Below are 25,253 nucleotides of genomic sequence, written 5' to 3' on the forward strand. Positions count from 1 at the left end.
TTAAAAGAAAAAACATCAATATTTAACAATTTAACAAAAAGATTAGAGCTTCAACAGGAAGTTCACATCCTAAAAGTGAAAGATGCATATTTGATTATCTTGACCATATAAGAAAATGCATTATCCTACATCCTGCCTTTAACCTCCTAGGAAAATATTTATCTAAGATTTTGTCTTAAAAATTTTGATCAAATTTCAGTTTTGGAAACTAGACAGAAATATAAATACAGAAGTGATGATCAGTGATGCATACAACTACAGAGCGTTGACCTGATCAAGCTCAGTAACAAAATAACAGGTTTTAGACTCAGTATGTAAGGGAAGCACACCTGGACCTGTACTGAACCAACAGATTTAAGTGTTCACAGGGACTCTACATTATACCCTTTGGAAAAAGATGAGACAGTTTCCCAGAGCAAGATTTGCACTCAGTAACAAGTCAAAACCTTGTAACTCTCTTACCTTTTGGTGGAAAATAGGACTTGCTCTCTGCTTTGTGAGGCCAGTCTACTACCAAGGGCCCAAATCGTCTGAAGCTGGCAGTAATTTCATCTAAAAACATGTAAAATAGTTGCAATTAAAGGAAATTTACATAACTCAATGAAAAATACTATCAAGCAAAGACCTTTGCTTCTAGCAAAGTTGGCATTTCATGGGAAGAAAAACAAAACAAAATGTACAATTTTCATGAACAAAAGACTTAAATAGATGCATCTTCCAGAGTGTTCATATTTATACAACATATTTTTGGTGATTTTAATCTTACATTTGTTTTTTATTGCTTAAAAATAGCAGCATTTCAGAAGTATATGTGCAACTAAAACCATACATGAAAACTTGTGTGGTACTTCCCTAAATTCAAATCAGAATCTGATTTGAATGAAATCAAATAAATTTACTGTTTAGTGATGTACAGTTCAGAGCTTTGTAAGTAGATATTTATATACCAAGTAACACCACTATTAACATGCTAGTTGTTTCCTATATATAGGAAATATATACAGGATATCTGCTCTATAGCAGACACTATGCATGTATCAGAGACAGAAATTTAAAACTATTTAGAGGTGCTTCCAACAACCATGAATAGCCTTCCTGCAAGATCTACTATGCCCCTTGCACAGCTTTCTGAGTTCTTTCTATCCCAGCCACACCTACATGTCAGTGACTGGAAAAGCCTTGGCCATGGGTTAAAAATACTCTGAACTATAGAAAAGCAGCAACTCAAACACAGGTATGATCAATTTCTTTCAGTCATATCCTACCATCATCATATAAACAGGGAGGAGAGGAAATAAAATGTATTTCCATGTGGTTTTGTTTAGCATTAGTATTATAGGCAACTGTGTGCTGAAGCATATCAAAATAAATCCCTTAGTAAATTATAGGAGAGCATCTCAATGAAAATGGAACCAAAATCTGGTCTTTCCATGTCTGAAAGTTAATTAAACACAGTCAGCTTATTTGGTTTGTATGTTATTCTAGGATTACCATGAACCTCCTAACAGGACTTCCATTTATATTAGAAAGTTAACATGCAATTTAAATTTATCTGCACAGGAGAAACCTCATATTAAACAGCACAATTACTTCAAATCACCACTGGTGTACAAAGCAATTTCAGCTGGCTAACAACCCGAGTTTCTGTAGTAGAGTCTCTGTTCAACACATCAAGAGCGCTCTGCCACTTGACCTTGCTCTGCCTAAGTTTCTATTTCTCATCAGGAATAACAACCTTTCTATATCACTGCTGAGATCTTCAGGAAATAGTAAAATAGAATATGAAATTCATTTACAAATGGAAATTTCCCAGGACTACAGAATAAAGCAGGCACAGATAGAGGAGGGCTAAGATGTATTTGAAAGGAATATGCAAGATAAGCAAGAGCACACACTCCAGGCATTACATGGAACTCTAATCTGCAAGTGCAGAATCAGAAACAACTGCAACATCCCAAAACCAAAAAAGATGATATTAAGCTCAACACACCCATCAACTTACATAAAGAACATATAGTTACAGCCTTTTGCACAACATTATTTTGCTGAGTGGCTTATTTTTACTACTCGAGTCAGGTTTTTCATGACCTGTTTTTGTTCCTCCCTCCCAACATAGGCTGCTTGGTGCTCAGGCAGCTCACCTTCATCAATATCTGGTGGAAGCCCTCCAACGAACACTTTCCGAGAGAAACGCTCGATTCGTTCTCCGTTCTGATGAGCTGAATAGCAGGTGGGGGAATTCAGGACTCCAACTTGATCACTGTGACCATCATCCAGCAAGCCATCATCTATTGGGAAGAGGGAAGAACGGCCTTAAAAAGAAAAGATAATAATGTACATTAAAATAATTTTGTGGCAGTACGTGGTTTTGTAATTTTAGGGAATGGGGAATAGCAGTCTGGAGAGTCAAAATGAAAACACCAAGATATTAGAAAAGTTGATATTAGTTTAAAGAAAAATTAGGAGAATGAAAAAATGTGTTAAACTTCAAAATGGAATTTCAAGATTGCAAGCTGACATCACTCTAAGTGCATACTTCATATTACATTATATGGTAGTTGCTCTGCTGCATCCAGTAGATAAGTGGTAATTTTGTTTTAATTTAAGGGTCTTATTTATGAAAAGAAAATATTACAAATTGCTTAAGTGAGCTTTGTTAGTCTGTCTTTGGTTTAGCTTCAAGTTAAACTGATAATTTCCTCCACCTGAATAAGTACACTGTGTCTAAACTCTTTAAATTTTAATTGAATAGGGAAACAGAAACATCACTATCACAAGTTTCAAACATGTATTTCTAAAGGTATTGGATACTGCTAACATAAGAATATACTCAATTTCTAAGAAAGCAAAAGAGAATTTTAGTAAATGTGTAAAATGTAACACTTGAAAAGTGAGTCACAATGCTGATTTATTCTTCTCACTCTCAATTTACTACAGTTTGGGAGGGAAGCCTTGTGGCAGTTCCTAACATGTAGTAAACTCCAGCGAGTTTACTGTTACCCTGAAAAGCAAGTGTAAAATCTGAGAAGTTCACAGGATGGCTTTGCAAATGCAATCTGACCCAAAGAGACACTTGGAGCGCAGAGGGAAGTGAAAATATGGTAATTCTGTCCCACATATTTCTTCCCCATTTCATATTTACAAATTTTGTAGAACTCTGAACAAAAAAAATTCAGAAGGCCAAGATATTTATCTTCGCATATTCAATCTTTTATTGCTTTAGTCAGCAACATGAAGATTAATGATAGCTTCAAATTCAGAACTCAGTCTTTTAATTGCAAAAAGCCCCAAAAGAAAGACTTTGTGAAGCAAAGCAAATGATCCACATCACTATTTCTTCTGAAATGCTATTTTCCCTGTTTGCCATTTATTTAAAAAATAATCATTAATTAAATCAACTGCTTCCCCAAAAGAAGCAAGAAAGCCAAATCAAAAAACAACCTAGCACACTTTTGGGAAGCCAGCTAGTTTTTAATTTTAAACAAACAACTTATTCCAGATTCACCCACTGAAAACCCATAGTCAGGACCAGTAGGTCCTTGACAGCTGAGTCTGCAGTATCTTGGCTGTGAGCAATACTGCAGTCTTTAATTCTCCAGCTCAGGAGAACATTAGCAGTAAAGCCCGCTAGGAATATCAGCAGATCCAATGCTGACCAGCTGGGGGTGAGTATGAAAGCCCTTAATTTCCAGAAGACCACCTCAGAACCGGGTGTTTAAAAGACAAGGGTGAAAAACCAGCAAATATTGTGACCAACAACTTATGTTACAGTAATGCCTATTGACACTGATGTGGTACCTCAACAAAAAAAACTGAATGAAAGGACAATATAAAACAGGATGATACAAAACAACCAAATATCATAAAGTATCATGAGGAGCACAAAATTAAAAGCATGACTGCAGCACTGTATCAAGCAACAAAGAATGTTAACTACATCATTTTTATGGTGGCATATCTGTGTCTTCAGCAGACATCCAATGAAGAGGAGTACAGCAAATGCAGAAAGCTACAGCAGGCTCCTCCTTTCCATTAGAACTGGTGATAGGTATGTTTGAGAATGACAAGTGGGGAGCAAGAGATGCTTGGTCTTGTAAGGACACAATCGACAGGTCTGCAACAGATCAGCAGAGTTGTGGAAAGTGAGGAAGTGGAAGCATGCAGCTGGTCCTCAATGGGACAGGAAGGTGAGCGAGCAATGGAGACACATAGCTAACATAGCTGGATGAAGCAGGCAAGAAGATTCCTCTTGTATACCAACTATTTAGGCATGAGAGGAGCAAGATTGAATTTATGACTGTAGCAGCTGCATACTATAGATATGAATTTTAGTTATGAAGACAAGTAAGAATGATCAAATCTTTAAGATGTATATGAACAAGTGGTAAGATTTGGTTGCAAAACCAAGAAAGTTGGATGCAATGAATTTCTGAATTACTAAAGTGACTGATGGAGAAGATCGAGCTGTTACCACAATGACAGTGACAGGAAGAAGTGCATGATGGAAGAAATAAGACTCATATTGCAGGAACCTGCAGGTAACTGAAAGTGGAAATTTTAAGACATTCCACTAATAGAGGAGAGTTATTCTCAATATCCTAAATCTAAAATTATTGTAATTTAGCTTGGTTTATAAGAAGTGCTTCTTAGACAATAAAACTTACAATATAGACAAGCATATAACGGGGAAAATGGTCTTAGAATAACCCTCAGAATAACTTATTTGTACCCACAGACCCATGTTAAAATCTAAGAACAATGAGAATTGTTCTTTACAAATAAAACCAGCAGAACATGTTCTGAAGTGATACCAGAGAGCTCAGTTTAACTTTAATGTGGATAAAAGTTTGCCAAAAGCACTGGAGCTCCTGTGAGAGCTAAGCTGACATGAAGGACAATAGATAAACACTTTCAGAGTAATATGGTCTACATGACTCCTATTACTTTCTTCTCCATCCTCTTCACTTCTAAAGGTCTCTCAGATAAAGAAAGCAAAAACGTAATTTGCTTTTCCATTTCAACAGGCTTTCACATTTCTCTTGATGACTATGAATAAAAAGGATTAGCCCTTCTAAACACTTATTTTTGTTTTTTAACAGTAAAAAATTAAGCAGAATCTGGCAGGAATTGTCAGAATGATTGTACTAACTGTTACATCCACTGACCATGATCTACAACATCATCCCTCTCCAGATTATGGCTACCAAGCACTAGGTTATGAACCAATGACCAAGACAGACACATGAACTGATGTGTATATGGTGAATACCAGAAGCTACCAAAGATCTTGGTACTTTGTTCTTGCATGTTTTACATGGCCTTTATAACAACTTCACATCACATCCTAGCACAGTTAAAACAGTAGAGCTTTTCAAGGTTAGTGTGTACATATTGGCTTATACTATGAAAATGTGTTTACTACTTCTAAGAGCAGTCTACTAGATTTCTTGCTAAGTTTAGAAAGGCTTTTTGTTTTTACTCTGCACACTATTGCTTCTACAGAAGCAAAAGGAGTTAGAAGGACAACTAGCAAACTGTATACTTTTAAAGGGCGTAATGACTGCAAGCAGTAGCCATTAGCATGAACGAAACCATAATTAGAACTGCAGTTTTTAACTGATTAAAGGATTTTCAATTCAGACTCTAAGATCATAACAATCCAGACTGTACTCCTCCTTCCCTCATACCCTCCATCCTCCCCAAACTAAGATAACATGCAGATAAGCAATTACAATCAATAATCTGGATTAATTAATCATAATGATCAGTAACAGATCAGAATTAATTGAACTGTAACAAACAGAAGTGAATTACCTCGTCTTCGCCCATAACTCCTCGCTGCATGCAAACAAAGGACAAATTGTAAAATGTCAAATAACTGTATCATGCCCACACACTAAAATATTTAAGATACAAAGAACCATGTGGGTAAGTAGTAAGTAAAAATCTGCATCTGTACTTGGTACTGATAATTGTAGATGAGAATGCATTAAAATTTCACATAAATATCATACTATTTTACTACTAAATTGATGTTAACACCAGCTGTAAGTAAAATTCTTTCATATATTTCAACGTCTTTAAACTTGATCTTCACTTCATGTTAATTATGGACATATTAATTATGGGAACTTCGCAATTCATCCTGAAAATGTGATTTGTATCTTTCACAAGTGCCTAAATAACATACATATGGTATTGAAACTGTAAAAAGGAAAATACTTCTGTGAAAAGCATGTAGCAAGTGTTAAATTAATCACAGACACATCCTGGTCCACATGGAACAGTTTGTACAGTCCTTTGCAGTGACAATGCAAATGCTGTAAGCCATGACCTTCCTTTTTCATGAAAAGACCTAGCAGAAAATTAACCTCAAGGTTTTGTTTGAAACAAAAGATGCCTTGTACTAGCAAACAAAATCAGGGCACAAGTCACAAGAAATAGCATTGTATCAAAAACACTGCACAAAGGCAAAGCAACAATTTCGCATAGACTGCAAGTAAATCCAAGATTTTCCTAACTTTTGAGTTTTGCAAGATTCTTAAAGAGATCATGCTTGCAGCTACAGTTCAGCAGACCATAGTGATTGCTTCTCTGCCTGAAGGCTAAAAAACTAAAAATAGACAGATTACTAATACAGAAACTATTAAGCTTTGTGCAATTTCTTAGTTACATTTCCACAGAGTATTTTCTATTCCTGTTTAACAGACTCACTATCTGAGAAAAATTACTTTAATCATTACACGGTGGCATTAAGTATCCAAATAGATGTTACTATTAACCATAAGATCATAGCAACATTTAGGAACAGACAGCTGTGTCTTGGCATTATTGTTTTTATTTTACGAGGCCTCTATACATACACTTCTCCTAAAAGCAACTGTTGTTCTGGGCCACTGAAATACATATTGACTCAAAATCACTGATTCATAAATGTCATTCATTGTTCCATTCTCATATTATGCAATACTTATATACTGGTACCTCCTATTTGATTAGGGGTTTTCAAAAATTTTATTAGATATAGTATTTTTTCCTTTTGTTATCTTGATCCCTTCCAACTAGAAATTCAGTGGATTGCTTAAGGAAGTTTGAAAAAAATCTTTCTTGTTTTTGCTCCCTTAGAAAAGTTATTTTTACACAACAGTCATGATACTTCTATCCAATTTGTACTGAACTTGATTTCAGATTTATTCTCTCTCACCTGAAATTATTATTGAAGAGAATAGTTTTTGCTTCAAGGTTTACATATCCTTAAAATTTCTACTGGAAAGCCAAAACAGAAAAAAACCCCACTCTCTGAAAGAGACCTGGGTACCTAATCAAGTATAAACATTTTAATTCATATTTCCAACATCAAAACAGAATCCACAAAGCTGTGTATTCTTCTGCATGATCAGCTCTCTCACTAGGTGCTGGGGATTCTGATGCTGAGCTTCAGACATGTTTTCTCCCTGAAGCCAGGCCCTCAGAAGACGCAGTTCTGTGGCAGTGCTGCAGCCTGTACAAATCTTCTCTGACTCCTGGCCAAAGTGACTCCCACGGAGCATTAGCAGCAGCGTCACTAAGCCCTCGCCTAGCCCCCACGTGCTTTTTTAAAAAAAATAAATTCCATCCACAAATAAAACTAGAGTAAGCAGGGAAAATTCAAGTGCAGCCCATCCACAGCAATGTCTGCAGTGCCGTGTTCTCTCTCAAAGGATAATACAGTGATGCATATTAATATTCATCTTTTGGCACAAGTGTCAGGATACTGCTTTTCTTTTCTTCCACCCCCTTCAGCCCACCAAACCAGCTCAGCTATTTTCTTACATTGTCATAGTTAAGACAAGTTGATATGCAGAGAAATATTTTGTTACAGAACGACTGAAGTTTTTTCTTTGTGCATTCAAGAAAAGGAAACAGTAATTTTAAGGAAAAACAAAAAAGAGTTACTAAAATGTTAAAAAAAACCCCAATGTAGTTAAAACAGTAGATGGTGCAGTGTTGTATATATATATATATACAGAAATTGCAACAATGTACCAAAGTTATCTGTGTATTTCTTGCTTCAGCAAAACAACGAAATCAGGGAAAATGGGAGAAAAACTGTACCTGATGTTGTCACATCATTTACTTTACTTGTATGGCAAACTTTCCTCCCTAAAAATTCATGTCTTGCTCATTTAGAGTGCAAATAGTGTGGGCAGGGGTATAGTGCTACTTTGCATCTAGAAAAATGCAGATTTTCTGTATTTATTAAAATAATACGCATATAATGTTTTACACCTTACAGAGCAGGCATGCTTACAGGGCATGGCAGCTGTATAAATATAGTTAATTACAGGTTTACCTATACATCAAGACTATACAGATGTATTTAACATACACATAATCAGTGCACATGTTTATACATAAATAATTGCAGGGAAGACAGCTCTTTTCCAAAAGGCCAGACACTGCAGGCAAATAATTGATTTACAGCAACAAAAAAGGAGAGATTAAACTGTTTTCCCTAACTTGTCCAAATACCAAGTCATACAGAAATTTGCCTTTTATTTTATAAAGCTGGATATTTTAATTAGCCAGTAACTTGGAAAGATTTCAAATGAGTGAGAAGGCATGAAAGACACTTTCATTATAGAAAATATCAATTAGGCAACACATACAAGAAGTATAATGATGCCCAATAAAATTAAATCCAGTAATACTGGAACCTTCCAAAATTAAGAGTGCTGCATATACAACAAAGATTTTAGCTAAAACCTTCTTTTTTATATCCCTGAAGTTGCATGCTAATACAGCTTACACCCATCAGAAAAATTAAAATCTCCCTTTCTGCAACATAAATCAGGTCACAGATTTAAAACATAAGTAAATACATTTGCTGTGCATGTTTATCTAACCTCAAGACAATAGAATTGTACATTATGTGAGCAATGCTACCGCCAAGATACCAAATGTATGGTTTCATTTTATTCAGACACATATTTCAGATACACAACCGGAGATCAAATATACACATATTGCAAGAACTCAGCTGAATGATGAAGCTGAATTAAAAACACTATGTTGTGTATCAGGAAAAACTATCAGGCAAACTTCCTACAAAGATAAAATATGATTTGTCACTAACATTGCAACATAACGATCAAATGGTGACAGAGACATGATGAAGCCTTTTTCATTAATAACTGTAATTTAAAGAAATCCATAAACAGTTACAGCAACAATTTCCCAAGAGTCTAGACTAAAGGAGGTAGATGCCTAATTCCCATTTCATTCTATTGGATTTGGGTGTCCAAATTCCATTTAAATTTCTTTAGAAATAACACCTTCATAGATTTTAAGGCTGAAAGACATCATTATGACCATTCAAGCTGGCACGCCTATAAGACTACAGAAGTTCATTTAGCAATTCCTGTATAGGAAGTTTAGTAATTTCTGATGGAAGTAATTCAGTAATTTCTGATTGAAGTGCTTTCTTTAGAAGCACAACCAGCTATAGTATCTGTAAGAAGTCTAATACACCCTTGCTAAATGAATGAAATGGGGAATTATATTTCAACAGCAACAGAAAAACTTCAATGCTTTAAAACAAGAGAAAGTGGGGGGAACCCCATAATGGGGAAAAACACCCTACATCCCAATAAACTTGACTCTTGCATTATTACTTGCTTCAAAAATGTTCTCTCTAAGCTGAGAAAGCTGCAGTCAGGTATACCCATTCCCAAGTATCTTTTTTTTTTGACTTTTGAGAGATAACAGTCATTAAAAATGCATTATTTTTTTTACAGCTTAAGCTGAAACAGATACATAATTATACATAATTTATTAAAACACATAAATCAGGTTTCCTTTAGTTCATTTCATTAATTTAAATAATGAAAACTGTAAATATTAATATTAGGTACAGTTCAGTAAGTACATTTTAAATGAGATGGAAAAAATCTATCATTTACAAAGAGGAAAAACTACCATCAAAAAAGTTTTATCTAGAAGTGCTTAGCCGTAAAAGGGCTGCAAAATTCCAGCCTGGGTCATGTTAGAACCTTTCTGGAATCCAGAGATACCAGTGCACAAAAATAATCTCACTAAAATCCAGAGAGGGTCAGTGTTAAGTATTAGTGCCCGCATAAACAGGCAGAGGGTGTTTAAACATATTTGTGATTTGCTTTCATGAAGGTCTGGTCTTCCTGCTCCTCCCTATAGCTACTACAGTACTTACTGAGAAATTAAGGGACAAATGTGGAGTCTTTGAATTACCAACTCTTCTTTTCCCAAATCTCCCCCCAAGGCACCAGTTACAGGGACAGAGGGAAATGTTGGCTTGCACACACTTAAGTGGAGAAGGAAATTGAAGTTTACAAGTTCATCAACAGGTGTTCAAACCATAATTGTCCTTGTTGCACATTTGGAGGAAGTCCCTCAATTCTTGCTAAGAAAGAAAGGTTGCACAGAGTCTGAGCAGCTGGAGCTCCCCAAAAGCTGTTTCCAGAGCTTCTGTTCCTGAGCTGCAAGAAGCTGCAGTTAAGACATGCCAACCTGCAGGGGCTCTGAAGAGCATTCCTGACTGCCCTGGCCTGCGCCAACGGCTACATCAGACTCCAGCTATGTGGTAGAGACACAACACGGCTCTGAACTCAATTCTAAAGGGTATAATTTAAAAAATTATGTGTTGCAGCACCTTTTAGGTACTTAAACTGTTATTTTTATCTCACTTACTGAAGGCTGAAAATAATATTGCAGCTTTTAAAGAGGACAGCAGTCACACAAAGTGCTACCTCTCTAACTACAAGAGAAACCACACAAGCATTAAAAGCAAGATATTTTTCAGTGCATGTTCTAGCTTTGTGGTAAGATTTTAGGATAGACTGGTACCACTGTATTTCTCCAGTGCTCATGATAACAAAAAAACCCCTCCTTTCCTAGATATTCCATAGAGTAACAATAGTTCCCATGTGCTTTTTTAGCATGCAAAACTCTAAAAAGAGAAGTTCACCAGTCTAAGTAAAATTAAACAAATTAAAGTATTAATCTCTTACAGCCACCTCACTGAAATACTTCAGTTTCTCTTCATACCTTCCCATCTAACACTTCCTTGTACAGCAGCAGATAATGCCAATTGCACATATACCACCTGAACAAACCGATTTGCAGAACAGGTCTTAAAGCTGCAGTTAAATATAGAAAGTAAAATGTTGTGACATCAAGCACATTGATATTCAGTGTAGAGGAATCAATACAGTGTTGGCTAAACACTGATTTTATTTCTATAGTTAAGTACCTGTTTTTTCTTTTCAAGACACTCCATTATCTTAAAGTTACCTATTCAATACCAAAGGATCTTCTTCTTCAAATGGCCATTGTGCAGTATTTTCCTTTACTGGGCACAAAGGTTAATCTTAGTTTCCCCAAATTTTTAAACAATTTTAAACATTTGCTCAGTGTTATGCAGGGAAAATAGATATTTGCTTGCGTTTTTTATCCATTAGCACAAGTGTAAATGACTATGCAGAATGGGTAAGGCAACTTAAAAAAAATACCAAAACCTAACAAAAAAAAAAACAACCCTCCATATAATTTCAAACAGCAACCAATGTGTTCTGGCCATATTTTTTAATTAAGAGATCTTTACTGTTAACACTTAGACTCATCAAGTGAATGACAAAAGTGTGTACTTTGTGTACATCAGCTTCCATGTCTTCTAATCTAGAGAAGCTGTGGCACTACAGCTCTAATTTTTCCCAATGCAGAAAACACTTGTGTGCAAAACCCCTGATTTATTATTGACTTAGATGGATTACCAAGCTGTGCTTCCTTCTTTAGCCTTGAACAAAGGCTAAAGTTCATGCCTTCACTGAGTAGCAGATGTTCATGAAGTCTGACCTACTGGGAGAGGAACATGAACATGAACTCTAACTTCAGCATATTTCATGGGTAGACACGTGCTTGACAAAAGCCACTTTCAAAAACCGCAGCAAAAATAAAATGTTATTTCACATGAGTGTAATGCTAAGTGTCTAGTTCACTCTTTATTTACCCAATATAGAAAAACATGTGTTTCTGGTCTTCTTAGTTTTCTAATTCCTGTTTCAGTATAATAGATTTCCTACAGCTCTTTGGAAAACATACCCCTGGATTGCTTGAGAACAAAACAGAATAGTGCATCATTATGAGCATTTCAGATTTCCAATAAGCTAGATATAATGAAAGCCTGTTGCAAGATTAGCTCTTGCCATTCAACTCCAAGAAATGGCAACAGTCCCATCAGTGTTGAAGACCAGAGGCAAGTAATTCAGTAACAGAATAGCACAGTATAATTTTATACCAACAAGTCAGATTTAAGCTAAACTAGAGATAATTAGAAACTGTTATAAGATTAGAACTTACCATTTAACATCAGAAGATTGTCAGTCCCCGGATGTGGATAACTCAAGCGACCTTAAAAGAAAACAAAAACCAAAGAACAAAACAAATGCAGAGGTTTTAGTTATTATGCTAAAAAAATAATGAAAAATCACTGCTTAGAATTTGCCTAAGGGAAATAAAGAGCTAATATTTAACTCCAAGCACATTAACCAACAATACCCTTGACCCAAGTTAAAGCTGACAAGAACAGACTTCTTAACCTTAATTCTCTGGTCATAAGATCTGCAGTGTACTTTGGGATCAGCTCCAATAGGATAAAGCCACTTTTTGTTTCATGACACCCAGAAATAGTGCTGACTGCTTTAGTCTCCTCTTTCACAGTGACTGTGAATAACTGCACTATGCACTTTGCTTAACAGAGTGGCATTTCTACAACTTAATGCTTCTCTACTGAAGCAATTTAAGAAAAATCATGTTAGTAAGAAATAAGGCATGCAAATTTTATTAACTGATTTATGACTGCATCTTGGTGTATTTCATATAACCCTGGTATGTAGTATTTTTCAGCAAGTCTAGCAACATTAGAGCAGTTGCTTATATACAGATTCAACAAAATTAAAGACTATTATAGATAAAATTTTCAGCATTTTAGAATAAAAATTACATGTAAACCTTATATCTTGACATTACAATTTTTCAAGAATTGCATTTTACTACACCAGTGGCACCTTATACTTCAGTACTTAAATGAATGGTTTAAAATACACAGCTGAAGAGTCTGTTCACTGCAAATTCCTTTTTATTAAAGGAGACTTTTTCTTTTTACAGGAAGCTGCAAATATACCAGTAGTGCACACTGACCTAGAGAGACATTTACAATAACTGCTGTGTTTGAAAAAACTGTGGTTGAATGTGCAAAAAACTGCATTGCATCTATCTTGCTATTCAAATATACTTGCTTGCTTTTAATCTGAAGAACATTTTATTTATATATGTGAATACTGTGACTTAAACATCTAAATCTTTTGAAGGAAATGGGAATGCTTGTAGAGGCATAAAGAAGAACCCAGTCTGGAAGCAATGGGCATGTAGAACTCACACATTTTTAAATGGTCACATATATATGCAGATGGCTTGCAAGAAAAAGAAACCCCGTGGGGGGAAAGAAAGAAAACCAAATCAGCAAGCTATATATTAAGGCTGTCTAGCAATTCTTATCATACTCTGTTTGGTCCTCTACTGCTGGAAAACTCATGAGCTTAGCAGCAAGACTAGAAATTTCTTTAAGTATTTCAGAGTTCTAAGGGACACCTTTGGGGTTAAATAAAAAAGATTTTTGTTGTAAATCTGTAAATAATAGGGTTTAGGTTTTCCTCTACTCCTTTACAAAACCATCATAGCAATTTTCTGCCAAAAATAATTTGAAAATATACACATTGCAAACTCTGAAATCTAAAACTTCAAAATAGCAAGATTAAGATAATTTAGGAAATTTTGTTCAGCCTTATTATTTACAGGCATTGTGGAAAAAAAAGATTTTTATACAGCTATGAACTATTTGTTGTCCCACAGATTTTATTATTGTAAGAATGGATGGTATCAGAACACCTGCAGATTAGGTAAGAACAGTTTGTTGTTGAATTTGGAAGCACTGAAAAGCTAGAGCAGGCTCCTGGAGAAGGGCAGATGAATTCCACCCAGAAAGACTCTGCTGTCTTCTCTAACTTCAACAGAATCTTTGAGCAGGCTAAACAAAACGCTAAACACAAAAACCTTCATAGGAGCCTCTGTCTCTATGTTTCTTGTCTTCAAAGTGTCCAGTTTTAATGTATTTCTTCTGTTATACTGAACATCTACAACTATATCTAATGTTTCTTGGAACTATAAAAATTCCACCCTTCTAGCAATGCATGCTGGTAAAATAGGCAAAGAATCAGGAAAAAGGCACCTTTAAATTGCAGTCTGGGAGCTGCCACAGCTCAGCCTGGTGTTTAAGTTACTTTGCTATACTTAGGTTTTTGCTCTATCAAAGCTGACATTCATTTGTCTAACAGCAAGAATTTCACAAGATCACTGTCATATCATGTTTATATACATTGCTATAGAAACATTTGCAACAGTATTATTTGCAAATCAGAATGCTGTATTTATCGACAATAACAAATGAAATTGTGAGACATTCTCTCAAACTTGCTTGACTCTGTGGTGACAGTCTTTCTCCCTGTCTGAATTTATTCTCTTTTCCTATGTAGCAAGAGAGACAAAGGATAGGGTTTTTTTCTTGCAATTATTTCATAAACAGAAGTCAGGTTGAAGGCCTAGTAGGAGAAAAGCTCACTAGCGTCAACATCTGGGGAGGAGAACTTCTAAAAAATAGTAAATTCTAGGTTTATGTAATTCTGCTTTTGCATTCTTTTGTGTTTTTTCCTTTATAGCTTCACAAATAAGCTGCATTTGAAACACATATACCAAGATGAAATAATGAAGGACTTATCACTGAGTGGAAGCAAAGGACTGCACCAGGCAGCTGGGCCCACCACTGCAGCCCAAAACCCCATCTCAATTGTTGAGGAGATGAATTTGCTAACTCAGATAATGAATGATTTCAAGGTTAGAAAGGAAAACAACACAATATTCAGTACACTGCTGTATTGATACTTATAAGTTTTATTTACATGGTTATTTCAATGAAACCACACTTTACTGCATTCTTGTGAACTAAACCCCTGTATTTGTTACCTGGTCTAGCACTTGGACATACAACTTAAGGAATATTTTAAACATAGAATGTTCACTTTTCCAAAATGCAATCATTGCTACTTATTTATAATATTAGTTTAGGTTCCAATTTCTCAGCTTAATCTGTTGAAATAAAATGACCTGTTTCCTAGGCTGTCCACTGAATTTCATGACATACATAAATTCAGAACATTTCACATGTGGAATTGGGTTCAAGATCAGTTTTATAGAGAGCTCAGACCACAGCATTTTTGAACAGGTTATTCTAGTTAAATGGACATTTACTATATTAAACCTCACTTAAAATATCAGTATGTAGAATACAGAAGATGAGAGCACCATCTTGTAATAATTTACTTTGCTTCTATCACATACATCTTTCTAGCTGGCTATTTTCACTGTATGTTGTTTGAGGCATTAAAAAAAAAAAGATACCATTTTAAGAACAAGGCACAAATCCTATCTAATCCCATGCTGCTTCAATGTCAGTAATCTAGAACTATATAAACCATTCAATTGTCTTCTAGCAATTCCAGTGGCCTCCACCTGCTTAAAAAAGTACTTTTAATAATAAAGATGATTGAATAGTTTACAGTCAGCCACCAATTAGTTAGAAAATATCTAATATTTAAATAATAGACTTAGTGCATTCCTGAAAAAATGTTATGAAATTAATTTACTACCTCTCTACAGAACTTGTCTACAGATCCAAAATTTGTAACCTCCTACTATCTGGAACAAACCAAGTGCCTAATATTACCATTCTGTATCAGAAAGATCATCATGTTACAGAAACTCTCTGTGCAAACCTGAACTTGCAACTTTCACAATGCTACTGCTAATTAATAATTCTCATGTATCATAGCTAAATTGAAACTAGCATTGCCAAGAAGCAGTAGGTATGCCTGACACTTCTTATTCAACCAGAGTTCTAGCAAATCTAGCCTCCTCTTCCTTACCTAAATGTAATTAATATTAACAGAACTGCCTGCCTCACACATATTTTGCAATGCATTCTTCTGTGAGGACAGAAAAAAAAGTAAAAGCTTCAAGTAAGTTTTGGTGGGCCATTATAGCCACTGAATCCAATTAAGAGTCTTGCTAATCCAAACATGAGGAACGAGTAATGAACTTAGTTTTAGCATTTCTGTAATCTCATGTTTATGATAGGGGCAAAGGAAATTAAAATTTCTGTAATCTTCTTCTTGGCATACTCACTTTTTATTTTACGGCAAATTCAAATCTACTTTTAGAAATGCATACTTTTTATTCCTATTTAACTGAACTGTTGGAGGAATCCCCATATATTAAAACATTGCTGACTCACAGATTCACAAGTTCAATACTTCACATCTACTCTCCCTTTTTTAAAAAAAGTCTTCGTTTGTTGTATGAAGAGACTGAGAATGAAAAACTCCTTATCCTTTTCCCTTTTTTTCAGGAGATCTCCTGAGTAGAAAAGCTTTCAAGTCAATCTTTTCCAGTAAGAGAGAATGGCTGAGGATGACAGCAGTTTCAGAAAGCACAGTTTTGGAACCAGTGTAGTTAAGACAACAGCACAAACCCATGTTTGGCCAACACCTAGTTACAGAAAGCCCAGAGACTGCATTTCCCAGTGCTTGCCTATGAACTGTGCAAGTCACAACGAGGCCAAATGGGCTGTCTCTGATAATCCATGTATTCAGACAAATCAGTTTATCAAATCTCAAATATATTCTTTTATCAGAAAAAGTTTCTAAGAAAGAAAGAAGTAACAATGTGTATGTAAGATTTCAAAGCCTTTTATGTGACAAGGGAGAGAATATTTCCTCTCTATTTTTTTCCAGCCTCAGAAATTCTTTTCTTGGCACAATTTGAATTACTCTAGGAAGAAACTGTGCAGCTTTAAACTTTAGAGCTTCATAGCACAAAATATAGAACAAATGCCTTTGAAAGAAAGACAATGCTCTTTGTGCCACAATCTTTACTAGAAAGATGTTTAAAACAGCAGGTAATGAATCCCATTAAATCAGTCTCCTCAATACTAATATATATTGCATAGAAAAGGTAACAACTGCTTCTAAGCTTTCTCCATAATCTTTTTCAGCCCAAATGCACTGTCTCCCCTGCTTCTTGACAGCAAAATACCTTGATATTTGGGGGAGCAGAAGTGAAAAAAAGAAAACCAGGTACACAAGTGGTATGTCTGAAGAGTTATACTAGCAATACCTCTATGTGTCAGGCTATCAGTATTTTAACTTTTCTCTCAATTGTTTTAAGAACTATTAGAAGAATAAAAAGGGTATTTAAGACCAATGATATAAAAATTAATTAATTTAACTTCAGCCTTTATTTGACTGGAATTGAGTGGATGGGATAATCTTAAACATTACTTAAGGTCTTGTTATGAAATGCATTTCTAGAAAGGGAAATTATGCATGGGAAAGATTAGTTTTAATATGATCAGTATTTCTGCTGCAATGACTAGTGAAGCCAAACATCTTCTCCCTATTGCTCCACCTTGAAAGTATCTTATTGAAAGCTAAAAACTTACTTTTCTTTTGATCATATGTGTTGTAATGACAAAGCTTTGTCTAAGCAAAGCCAAAACTAGTCATCTATAAACAATTTTCTGGCAGGCATAAACTTAGCTTTCAGTGAATCATATTTAAAATAATTTTTTTTTCAAGTTCATGAAAGCAAAAGTGGTGAAATTTGACTTGCTCCTAAAATGGATCTTGACATGCAAAACTTGAAGCTATGAGCTAGTACACAGACTGTCTGTTCTGCATTGTGCAAAATTTGAGACAAGATGCTTAGTCATAGTCCAGATATTGTAAGCAGCTAAATCTGAAACACGTGCTTAAAATTCCACGGACTTTCATTTTACTGCTGTGATCAGATATAAAAGATGCATTGTTTTAGTGTGCTTATACTTACTTGAAAACTTGTCATAAAAATATTCCCTAGCTACAAAATACTCTTTAGTTGCAACAAAATATGTTGTATATTAATAAGAGCAACAAATAATAATATTCTTAATCCTGTGCGTTCTGCAAGCAACTATGATGGAGTTTTAAGTAAATATTAAGATTTTCTGTGGTGAAAAGCCAGAGAGACTGATATAACCAAATTACAGTTTCATATGTGGCAGAGAAAAAAAAAAAAACAAGTTTAAGTTTCTCAGAAATTACAGAAATTCCCATTAATGGTGAAAAAAATTCAGAAGACAGTAGAGAAGAACTACAAGGCCAATACACCACAAGGTCTCCTACTACAATTTTCAGTCTGTAAGGAACATTTCTCATGCCTTATTGTTAATAACATAGCGGTTTCAGCTGAAATCACATCCACGGAGAAAAAAATATCTTATCCATCAACTTGAATAGCAGCACACAATTACTCTATTTAAATTCAGTTGGCATGTGCATTGTTCTCTGGCACTCGAACAGAAAAATGGATTTCCTTTGAGTTCATCACTATCTATGGCTTCCATCTGTTTTAGTTCAAACATAAAACTTAGCAGAATTTTCACTGCAAGAACATAGCTGTTTAACTGTTAAAAAAAAATCTCTCAACTGTAGACTGACACCATATTCTCATGTCCCTAGAAAGCACAGATGGAAACTACTGAGTTTTTCAAGGTATCTACGTATGAACTGAATTAACTTTCAAGTCTTAAAGCTTTTTCTTCTCTTACTCTCCTTGGAAAATTATTATTGGAAATATATTTTTTTAATCTATTGTAACATAATGAAATACAAAGAGACGACTAAAAATAAAAATTAATATCTTCTGTGCTCACCGTGCCTCTGAAATCTCTTCTGCATTACAGAGATAAAATTAAAACAGTGAGATGGCAGGGGAAACCAAGCAACGAATTCCATTTGTCGTGTCAGCATGTACAGAAGGAAGAAACAGAGTGATTTTCATCTTCAGGAATGTGAGAGGTGCCAATGGCAGTATATTGCAGTACAAGATCTGCACTCTCTAGCTTTATGCCTAACAGCAGCTTTCAGACAAGCTGAAAGACAAGGAAAGAAGTAGTAACCACCTGAGTGTGGCAATTAGAAGCACGAATCCTCTGTAAGAGGAATGATAAACCTGGTCACCTCAGCCTTGAAGAGGTATGCATGATTTTAGCACACAGCAGTCACCACTGGGCTAGCTGTTCACAGGTTTCAAACCTTTTGTTTTACCTAATGTTTTACAAACATGTAGAATAGACAGAAACTGAGTTTAGTAATGGACTCGAATAAAATTGCTAAAACGGAATTAATTCTCTCTGGGCCATAACAAAGAAGAGATCAGATTTAAAAACACTTAAGAAAACTTTAAAGTCGACAAAAATTAACAGTTTAAGTAAATGCTAGATACTTACAGATGCTTTGTAGAGATTTTCAGCTTGGGGAAAAACTCCAAACTTTTGGATAACTATTTTAAATCTTAAAATACCATTAAATGCTATCTGAATGCTACAGGTCTTCCAAGTAATTACACAGATCTTAAAAGAATCATGAGCAGACTAGCAAGGTGCCTTCAAATTAGAACAACAGGCCTTCCTGTGCTAATGCAATATACAGTAAGTATAGGACCCTCTAGAAATGGAGAATGGATGGGAGTAAATAATGCTGCAAAAAAAATTGTTTCATTTTTTCTATTTCTTCAATATAGAGATTTAATTTCTACAAAGCAGGCCTATAGTCTTGGATAATTTTAAAATTAGATTGTGTTAATCTAATTAGAACACCACAAATGAAGTAACATCTGATCAGCCCAAGTGAAAATGTTTGTGTTCCCTGCCCCAGTGTTCAATAGTAAATGCTACCTGGGAAAGTATGGAAGAACAGAATTCACAAGAGTGAGTTAATGTACAGTGAAAAGAGAAGTTAAAATGGAAGCCCACACATAGTAGCTATATGCTCACTGCTGTGGCCAAATGACTTCATAGAGCTCAGGACTGTAAGAGGAACCAGCATTCTAAAGCCAACTGTATTTCTGGACTTCTCCAGATTTGGATGCATTAGTACGCTCCAGTAGATTTGAAAAAACATTTTAAAGGACAAATCCTGATTTTATCAATTAACTTAGGCTTTTTTTCAGCTTTCACTGTAGAAAAAGGGAAAACTACGTGGCAACACTTGGAGTGGTTTGTTTAAAGGGACTGTGAAACAATGTTTGCAGTAAAAGACAGCTTAAGATTGACTTTTCACCTGAGTGAAAAAGTAGTTCATTTTCCACTTTGATATGAACTTAGAATCTAAATTACCAATCAGTATTCATTCAAATATGCAGAATGGATGACCCTTTTTTCTTTACTTAGCATAATAACATACCTTTAAGTGGATCATGCTCTGCTCTCATAATGTCAATAAGGGAGTTTTCCAAAGAGTGCATATTCAGACTGTCATACATTCTATTTCGATCCTAAAAGAAAACAAAAGCCTTAGTATTGGTATACAAATTCTGTAGTTTTTAACAAAAAACTTGAAAGGAAAACACAAGTTCCTTCTAACAGCTGCCCACTCAGACACTCTGAAGATGGACAATGATACAAAGTAAGAGCTAATTTTATTAACTGTAATTTTAACAGCATCCAAATATAAACTAGAGATAAAGTGTGAAGAACTCTGTGTGATGCAGTGTGAACAAATGCTGTGTATGCATTTGACAGCCTGTGAATGCCTGTTTCCCTCAAAACTGCTTGAATCAGTTCTAGTGATCCACAGCACAGTTATGCAAAAGCTGATTAATGGAAGGAGACTAATGTCTGTAAGAGTTCAATTTCATTTCATGCACAAATAAAATAGTGAGGAAGGTGAGGAACTACAGGACAAGGACAGTCATGTCACATAACAGACAGCATTTTCTTGGTGCTTGGCCACCAGCTCCTGCCAGAGGGCACGCTTGCTGGCTTCAGGGCCTTTGTATGCAAAGATTTGAGTTACAAATGGTCAGTCCTTAACGGTTAAAGGGTGGAAAATTAAAGCTAAACTACGAAAAGAAAATGTCACAAATCTTACTAATAGATTATCAGCCTCATAGAGAACAATTTCTTTTATGTATGATTATTAGGAAGTTACCATACTGTCTTTACAAAAACTTTCACTGACAGTAATAAAAGTTATTGCAATGAACTGAGTATGTTTTCACTGATTTTGTTTTACCCAAGACATTTTCTCCCATGTTTTCCAATACACCCAAGTTACAGACACAGAAAAAAGATGACTCCTAAATTCTTTGGTCTTTCTGGGATACCTTTTAGAAACTGAAAACAGTTTGTGTAAAACTACAATCTCTTCTACTTTCAAGGCTTCTGGCTAGACTGTACTGCACTTAAATCCTACAATTGTGCCTTAATTTTACTGTGGTCTTCACTCTAGTAATTCAGTAGAGTAGGATGAAATACATCATATACATCCCAGGACTGATGAAATTCCCTAAAGATGCAGCCATGCATTAGCATGTATATAATAGGGACAGAAGGTATATCCCACATTCCCTGTGACTTTCCATGACAGTTCATTCAGCAGAATCATAGATTCATTTCAAACTACAACCCCCAGCAAACAAGTATTCTTACATTGGAGGAGGAAAAAAATTAAGCTTTGGACCAGATGTTTTCTATCAATCACACACTATGACTTCTGATCAGCTTTGCCATGATGAAACCAGTTTTATGTCTTAAAAAGTTTAGTCAATGTTGGGATGAAGAGGAAGAAGCCTTTTTTTCCTACCTCTATCTCAAACAGCTATTAAGAGTAATGGGCTCCTGCTGGGTTAGCAATCTGTTAAAAAAATAAAAAGGTGGGTTTCCCTTGTCTCCTGCCATATCCCAGACCAAATGCCACTGACACTTCATGAGGCAATCTTCAACCTGGTTTGAGTGCCAACAAGTCACCATCACTATTTTAGTTCACAGTAACCTTAATTTTGGGACTGGCTGGCTTTTGTTCAGTTTAGTTGCCCTGAGAACCACCAAAAGAAACTGAAGTGACTAATCTGCTTCCATGCCCTTACAGGTTTGTTTCTCAACAGCACAATGAAAAGAACCTGCTTACCACAGCAAACTTGCTTTCTATAGAAGAAGCTGGATCTGTTCCCTACTGTCCCCTAGCACTCAGAAGGTACCTCATCAGAGTGTTAATGAAGTCTTAAATTCAGTTTACAGAACTAGTTGGTAGGTAGTCAGTGCTCTTGCAAAAACCAACACCGAGTGAAGACAAAACATGCTTTGCTACTTTTGTAGCTGATAAGGGAAAAGAACTAGTATTGGTAAAAACCAGACTGAACTGTATGTGGTGTTTCATCTTTGTAACAGGCTCATTACAAATTTTCTTATTTAACACTGCTACATACATATGTGCTGAGGTAACACATGACTGTCTGGGAAATGATCATTATTACAGAGTTAATGACACTGTGGGCTCAGCCATGGTTAATCCCTACAACTGGGCAACTGGATCTTAGCTCTTACAGAGGAATGGAAAAGTAAAACACGGAACATGAGCTTGCAACTTATTTGTAACCTGCTCTATGGGGTGCATTCATGGTGCAATAATTCTAACTTCACCCCTGCATCATTCTATTTTTAAAGTTCTGTGTATCTAAAGCAGAAGGTATTGATCTGCTAGAATGAGAAGGAAAAATAAGTTTTTCCCATCCTTTTTAGAAAGTTTGTGGTTTTTTTCCTTGAATTGCACTACTTAATTTTGGGCAGTGGAAACATACAATGAGCAGATACCACACAATATAGAAATATTGTGAATACACCGCAGTACAGCAGAATTTAAATATGGGAATTGCATTCTGCTATCCCACTGCCCACACATCACACTACCCAATTGTGAGTTTGGGTACTATCTTGGTAATCAGTGCCTCAAAATTTTCATCTCTATTCCAAATGACACCGATGAATTGCATGCTATAAAGCAACACTACTTGAAATTTAACTGTCTCTAAAGGAGTAAATAATTCTTTGGGTAAAAGGTTCATTCTAAATCTTTGTGCAGCTCAGCTTTCTAATGCTATAACACTGCTCTGAGCTCCACAAATATGTACATCATATCTTTCAAGAGAACAGTTATCACCTATGCTAATAGGAAGCTTTAATTTCAAAGCAGAACTTAAAAGTATTTCAGTAATGTAGATCACACAGCAGCCAGTATTTTCTATAAAGGTCTGTTAAAACTGGACAATTCCACCACAGCGGGAACTACTAAATCAGAAAACTTCCATTACGCTTTTGGTCGATTTTTAGGACAAGCACAAAAAGCACTATCACAGACCATGATTGTTCCAGATCTCCATGCTTGTGAAAACAGTCCCGAGAATTAGGATTAGCTTTAGTTTCATTATTTCAACAAAACCGATAAGCAGTTATCTTCTAAAACAACCTGGACCTACTTTTAAAACAACATGGAAGTAGTCCCAAAAATTAGAACCATTTCCATGTTGTCTTAAAGACAGTTTCTGATTGTTTTGGAAGATAACTGCTTATCAACCATGTTGAAATAATAAAACTAATCAGTAGTGCAAAGGCACTGATACCTAAGCATGTATGCTAATACACACTTTCTATCATCCTGACTCCAGAATTGTCAAGGTTGAATTCCTGTTAAATATTTTCCATTTCCTTCAGCTCTGTGGCTCATGAGTCCTGTGCTAAGAAGCAAGTGAACTCATGTTGTGTCAGAAGGTCTGTATCTGAGTGGAGTGTCACAACATAATGCTAGCTTTTCTCCCCACAGAGCTGATTGTTAATTTCTCCCAAACACAACAAATTCTCAGACTAGTTTTTTACTTTTAACTGTCTAAATGTTTGACTCCTGCTTGATCTACCTTTCCCATATTAGAATCACAACTGCAGACTGAGTGATATGGTTAGGTACAAAATCATCTATGAAGGAAAGTTTACAGAAGATGGTAGTTATTTTAGGAATAGGAAAAGCACAAAGTATCCTTCCCATAGAATACAAGTGCTAGAAGGAGCTTTTGACAATGTCATGCAAAGTACACCCAAAGAGACGCATTTGAGAAGTAGTCCCCAAGCCACCCATCTGAATATGCACGAATGGGAGAAGGGCAGTTTTCTCTGAAGAGCAAGTTTCAGTACTAAACTCATGAGCAAATAGGCTTTTTTGGCACATTCTGCTTAGGACTTCTATATATACCCATGCAATTTATGCAAAGATTATCCTGTCTGAACATTTGCAGAAACTGCAGTCACATCTCTAAGCTTATATATTTTCACTTATGCATAAAGCAAATACAAGGACCAAAGCTATTGAGTGGTGAATAATTTTGCACCACAAACGCTACTTCATAGTTAAGAAGCTTGACACCTTTGAATTTTGGAAACATGCTTTAAACTACTGATTTGTGGGACTACTTGAAGTAAAAAATTAAAATGCTAACATAGGTATTAAAATCTATAAATGGTATCTTTAAGGAATGATCTTTACACGTCTCTTCATAGTCTAAAGAAATGTAGCACCATGAGATGGGAGCTGAAGAAAAAAGTCATAAAAGCTTATAGTCATTTCACGTATGGTCTTACTTGGCTGCAAGAAGGACTGCAACTTTGACCTTGATGAATTAACTGGGTTTGTTAAAAGCTAAATTAAAAAAGCCTTTTTTAAAACTGCTTCCCCAACTAAAATATTACAAAATTCCATTTTTTTCACCTTAAACCTGAACCCTGAATAAAAACGGGCTTTAAGACTAGAATGCGACAGGTGATTTAGTAATAAAGTATCTATCTACACTTTAAAAAGTACCTGAATATAGCATTCATCCTTAATGCTAGCAGTAATAACAATTCCTACATACATATTCTAAAATACCTCTACAAAGATCTAAATTTCAAGTAATTTTCATTTTATTGAGGAAATACTATAATCATAAGCCCCTTGCTGAAACCATAGCTAGTGTAAATGAGGAACTAAATATGAAAACCTATTGGAACTACAATTTTAGCTCTATAAAAAAGCAAGGAGGAAGACTTAAAGTCGACACACAAAATTGCTTGGTTACTTTGCACAGTGTCATTAGTGGTAAAGATGAACTAAAGATGTCTGGTAGACATCTGTGAATGGTCAACCTGACAGCAAAGTGTTTGAAGTTAAAATGACACCATCAGCTACATAACTAAATTGAGCCTAAAATGTACCAAGAACAGATCC

General features: G+C 35.4%; 1 protein-coding gene across 3 annotated transcripts in view; it reads right to left on the reverse strand.

Annotated features, from left to right (window-relative positions):
- The window catches only part of CPEB2 (cytoplasmic polyadenylation element binding protein 2), a 51,398-nt gene that overhangs the window by 16,256 nt on the left and 9,889 nt on the right, over positions 1-25,253 (reverse strand). Inside the window, exons 3-7 of one of the 3 annotated variants that reach the window (XM_077177697.1) lie at positions 20,406-20,496; positions 12,373-12,423; positions 5,815-5,838; positions 2,142-2,288; positions 463-552 (exon numbers count right to left, since the gene is read on the reverse strand). In XM_077177697.1, the coding sequence (XP_077033812.1) occupies positions 463-552; positions 2,142-2,288; positions 5,815-5,838; positions 12,373-12,423; positions 20,406-20,496 (403 nt within the window). Of the gene's footprint in view, positions 1-462; positions 553-2,141; positions 2,313-5,814; positions 5,839-12,372; positions 12,424-20,405; positions 20,497-25,253 lie in introns of all 3 variants that reach the window. The other 2 variants (XM_054632793.2, XM_054632794.2) reach the window with 2 other exon arrangements.

This window comes from Agelaius phoeniceus, chromosome 4, assembly GCF_051311805.1.
Source record: "Agelaius phoeniceus isolate bAgePho1 chromosome 4, bAgePho1.hap1, whole genome shotgun sequence".
NCBI lineage: Eukaryota > Metazoa > Chordata > Aves > Passeriformes > Icteridae > Agelaius > Agelaius phoeniceus.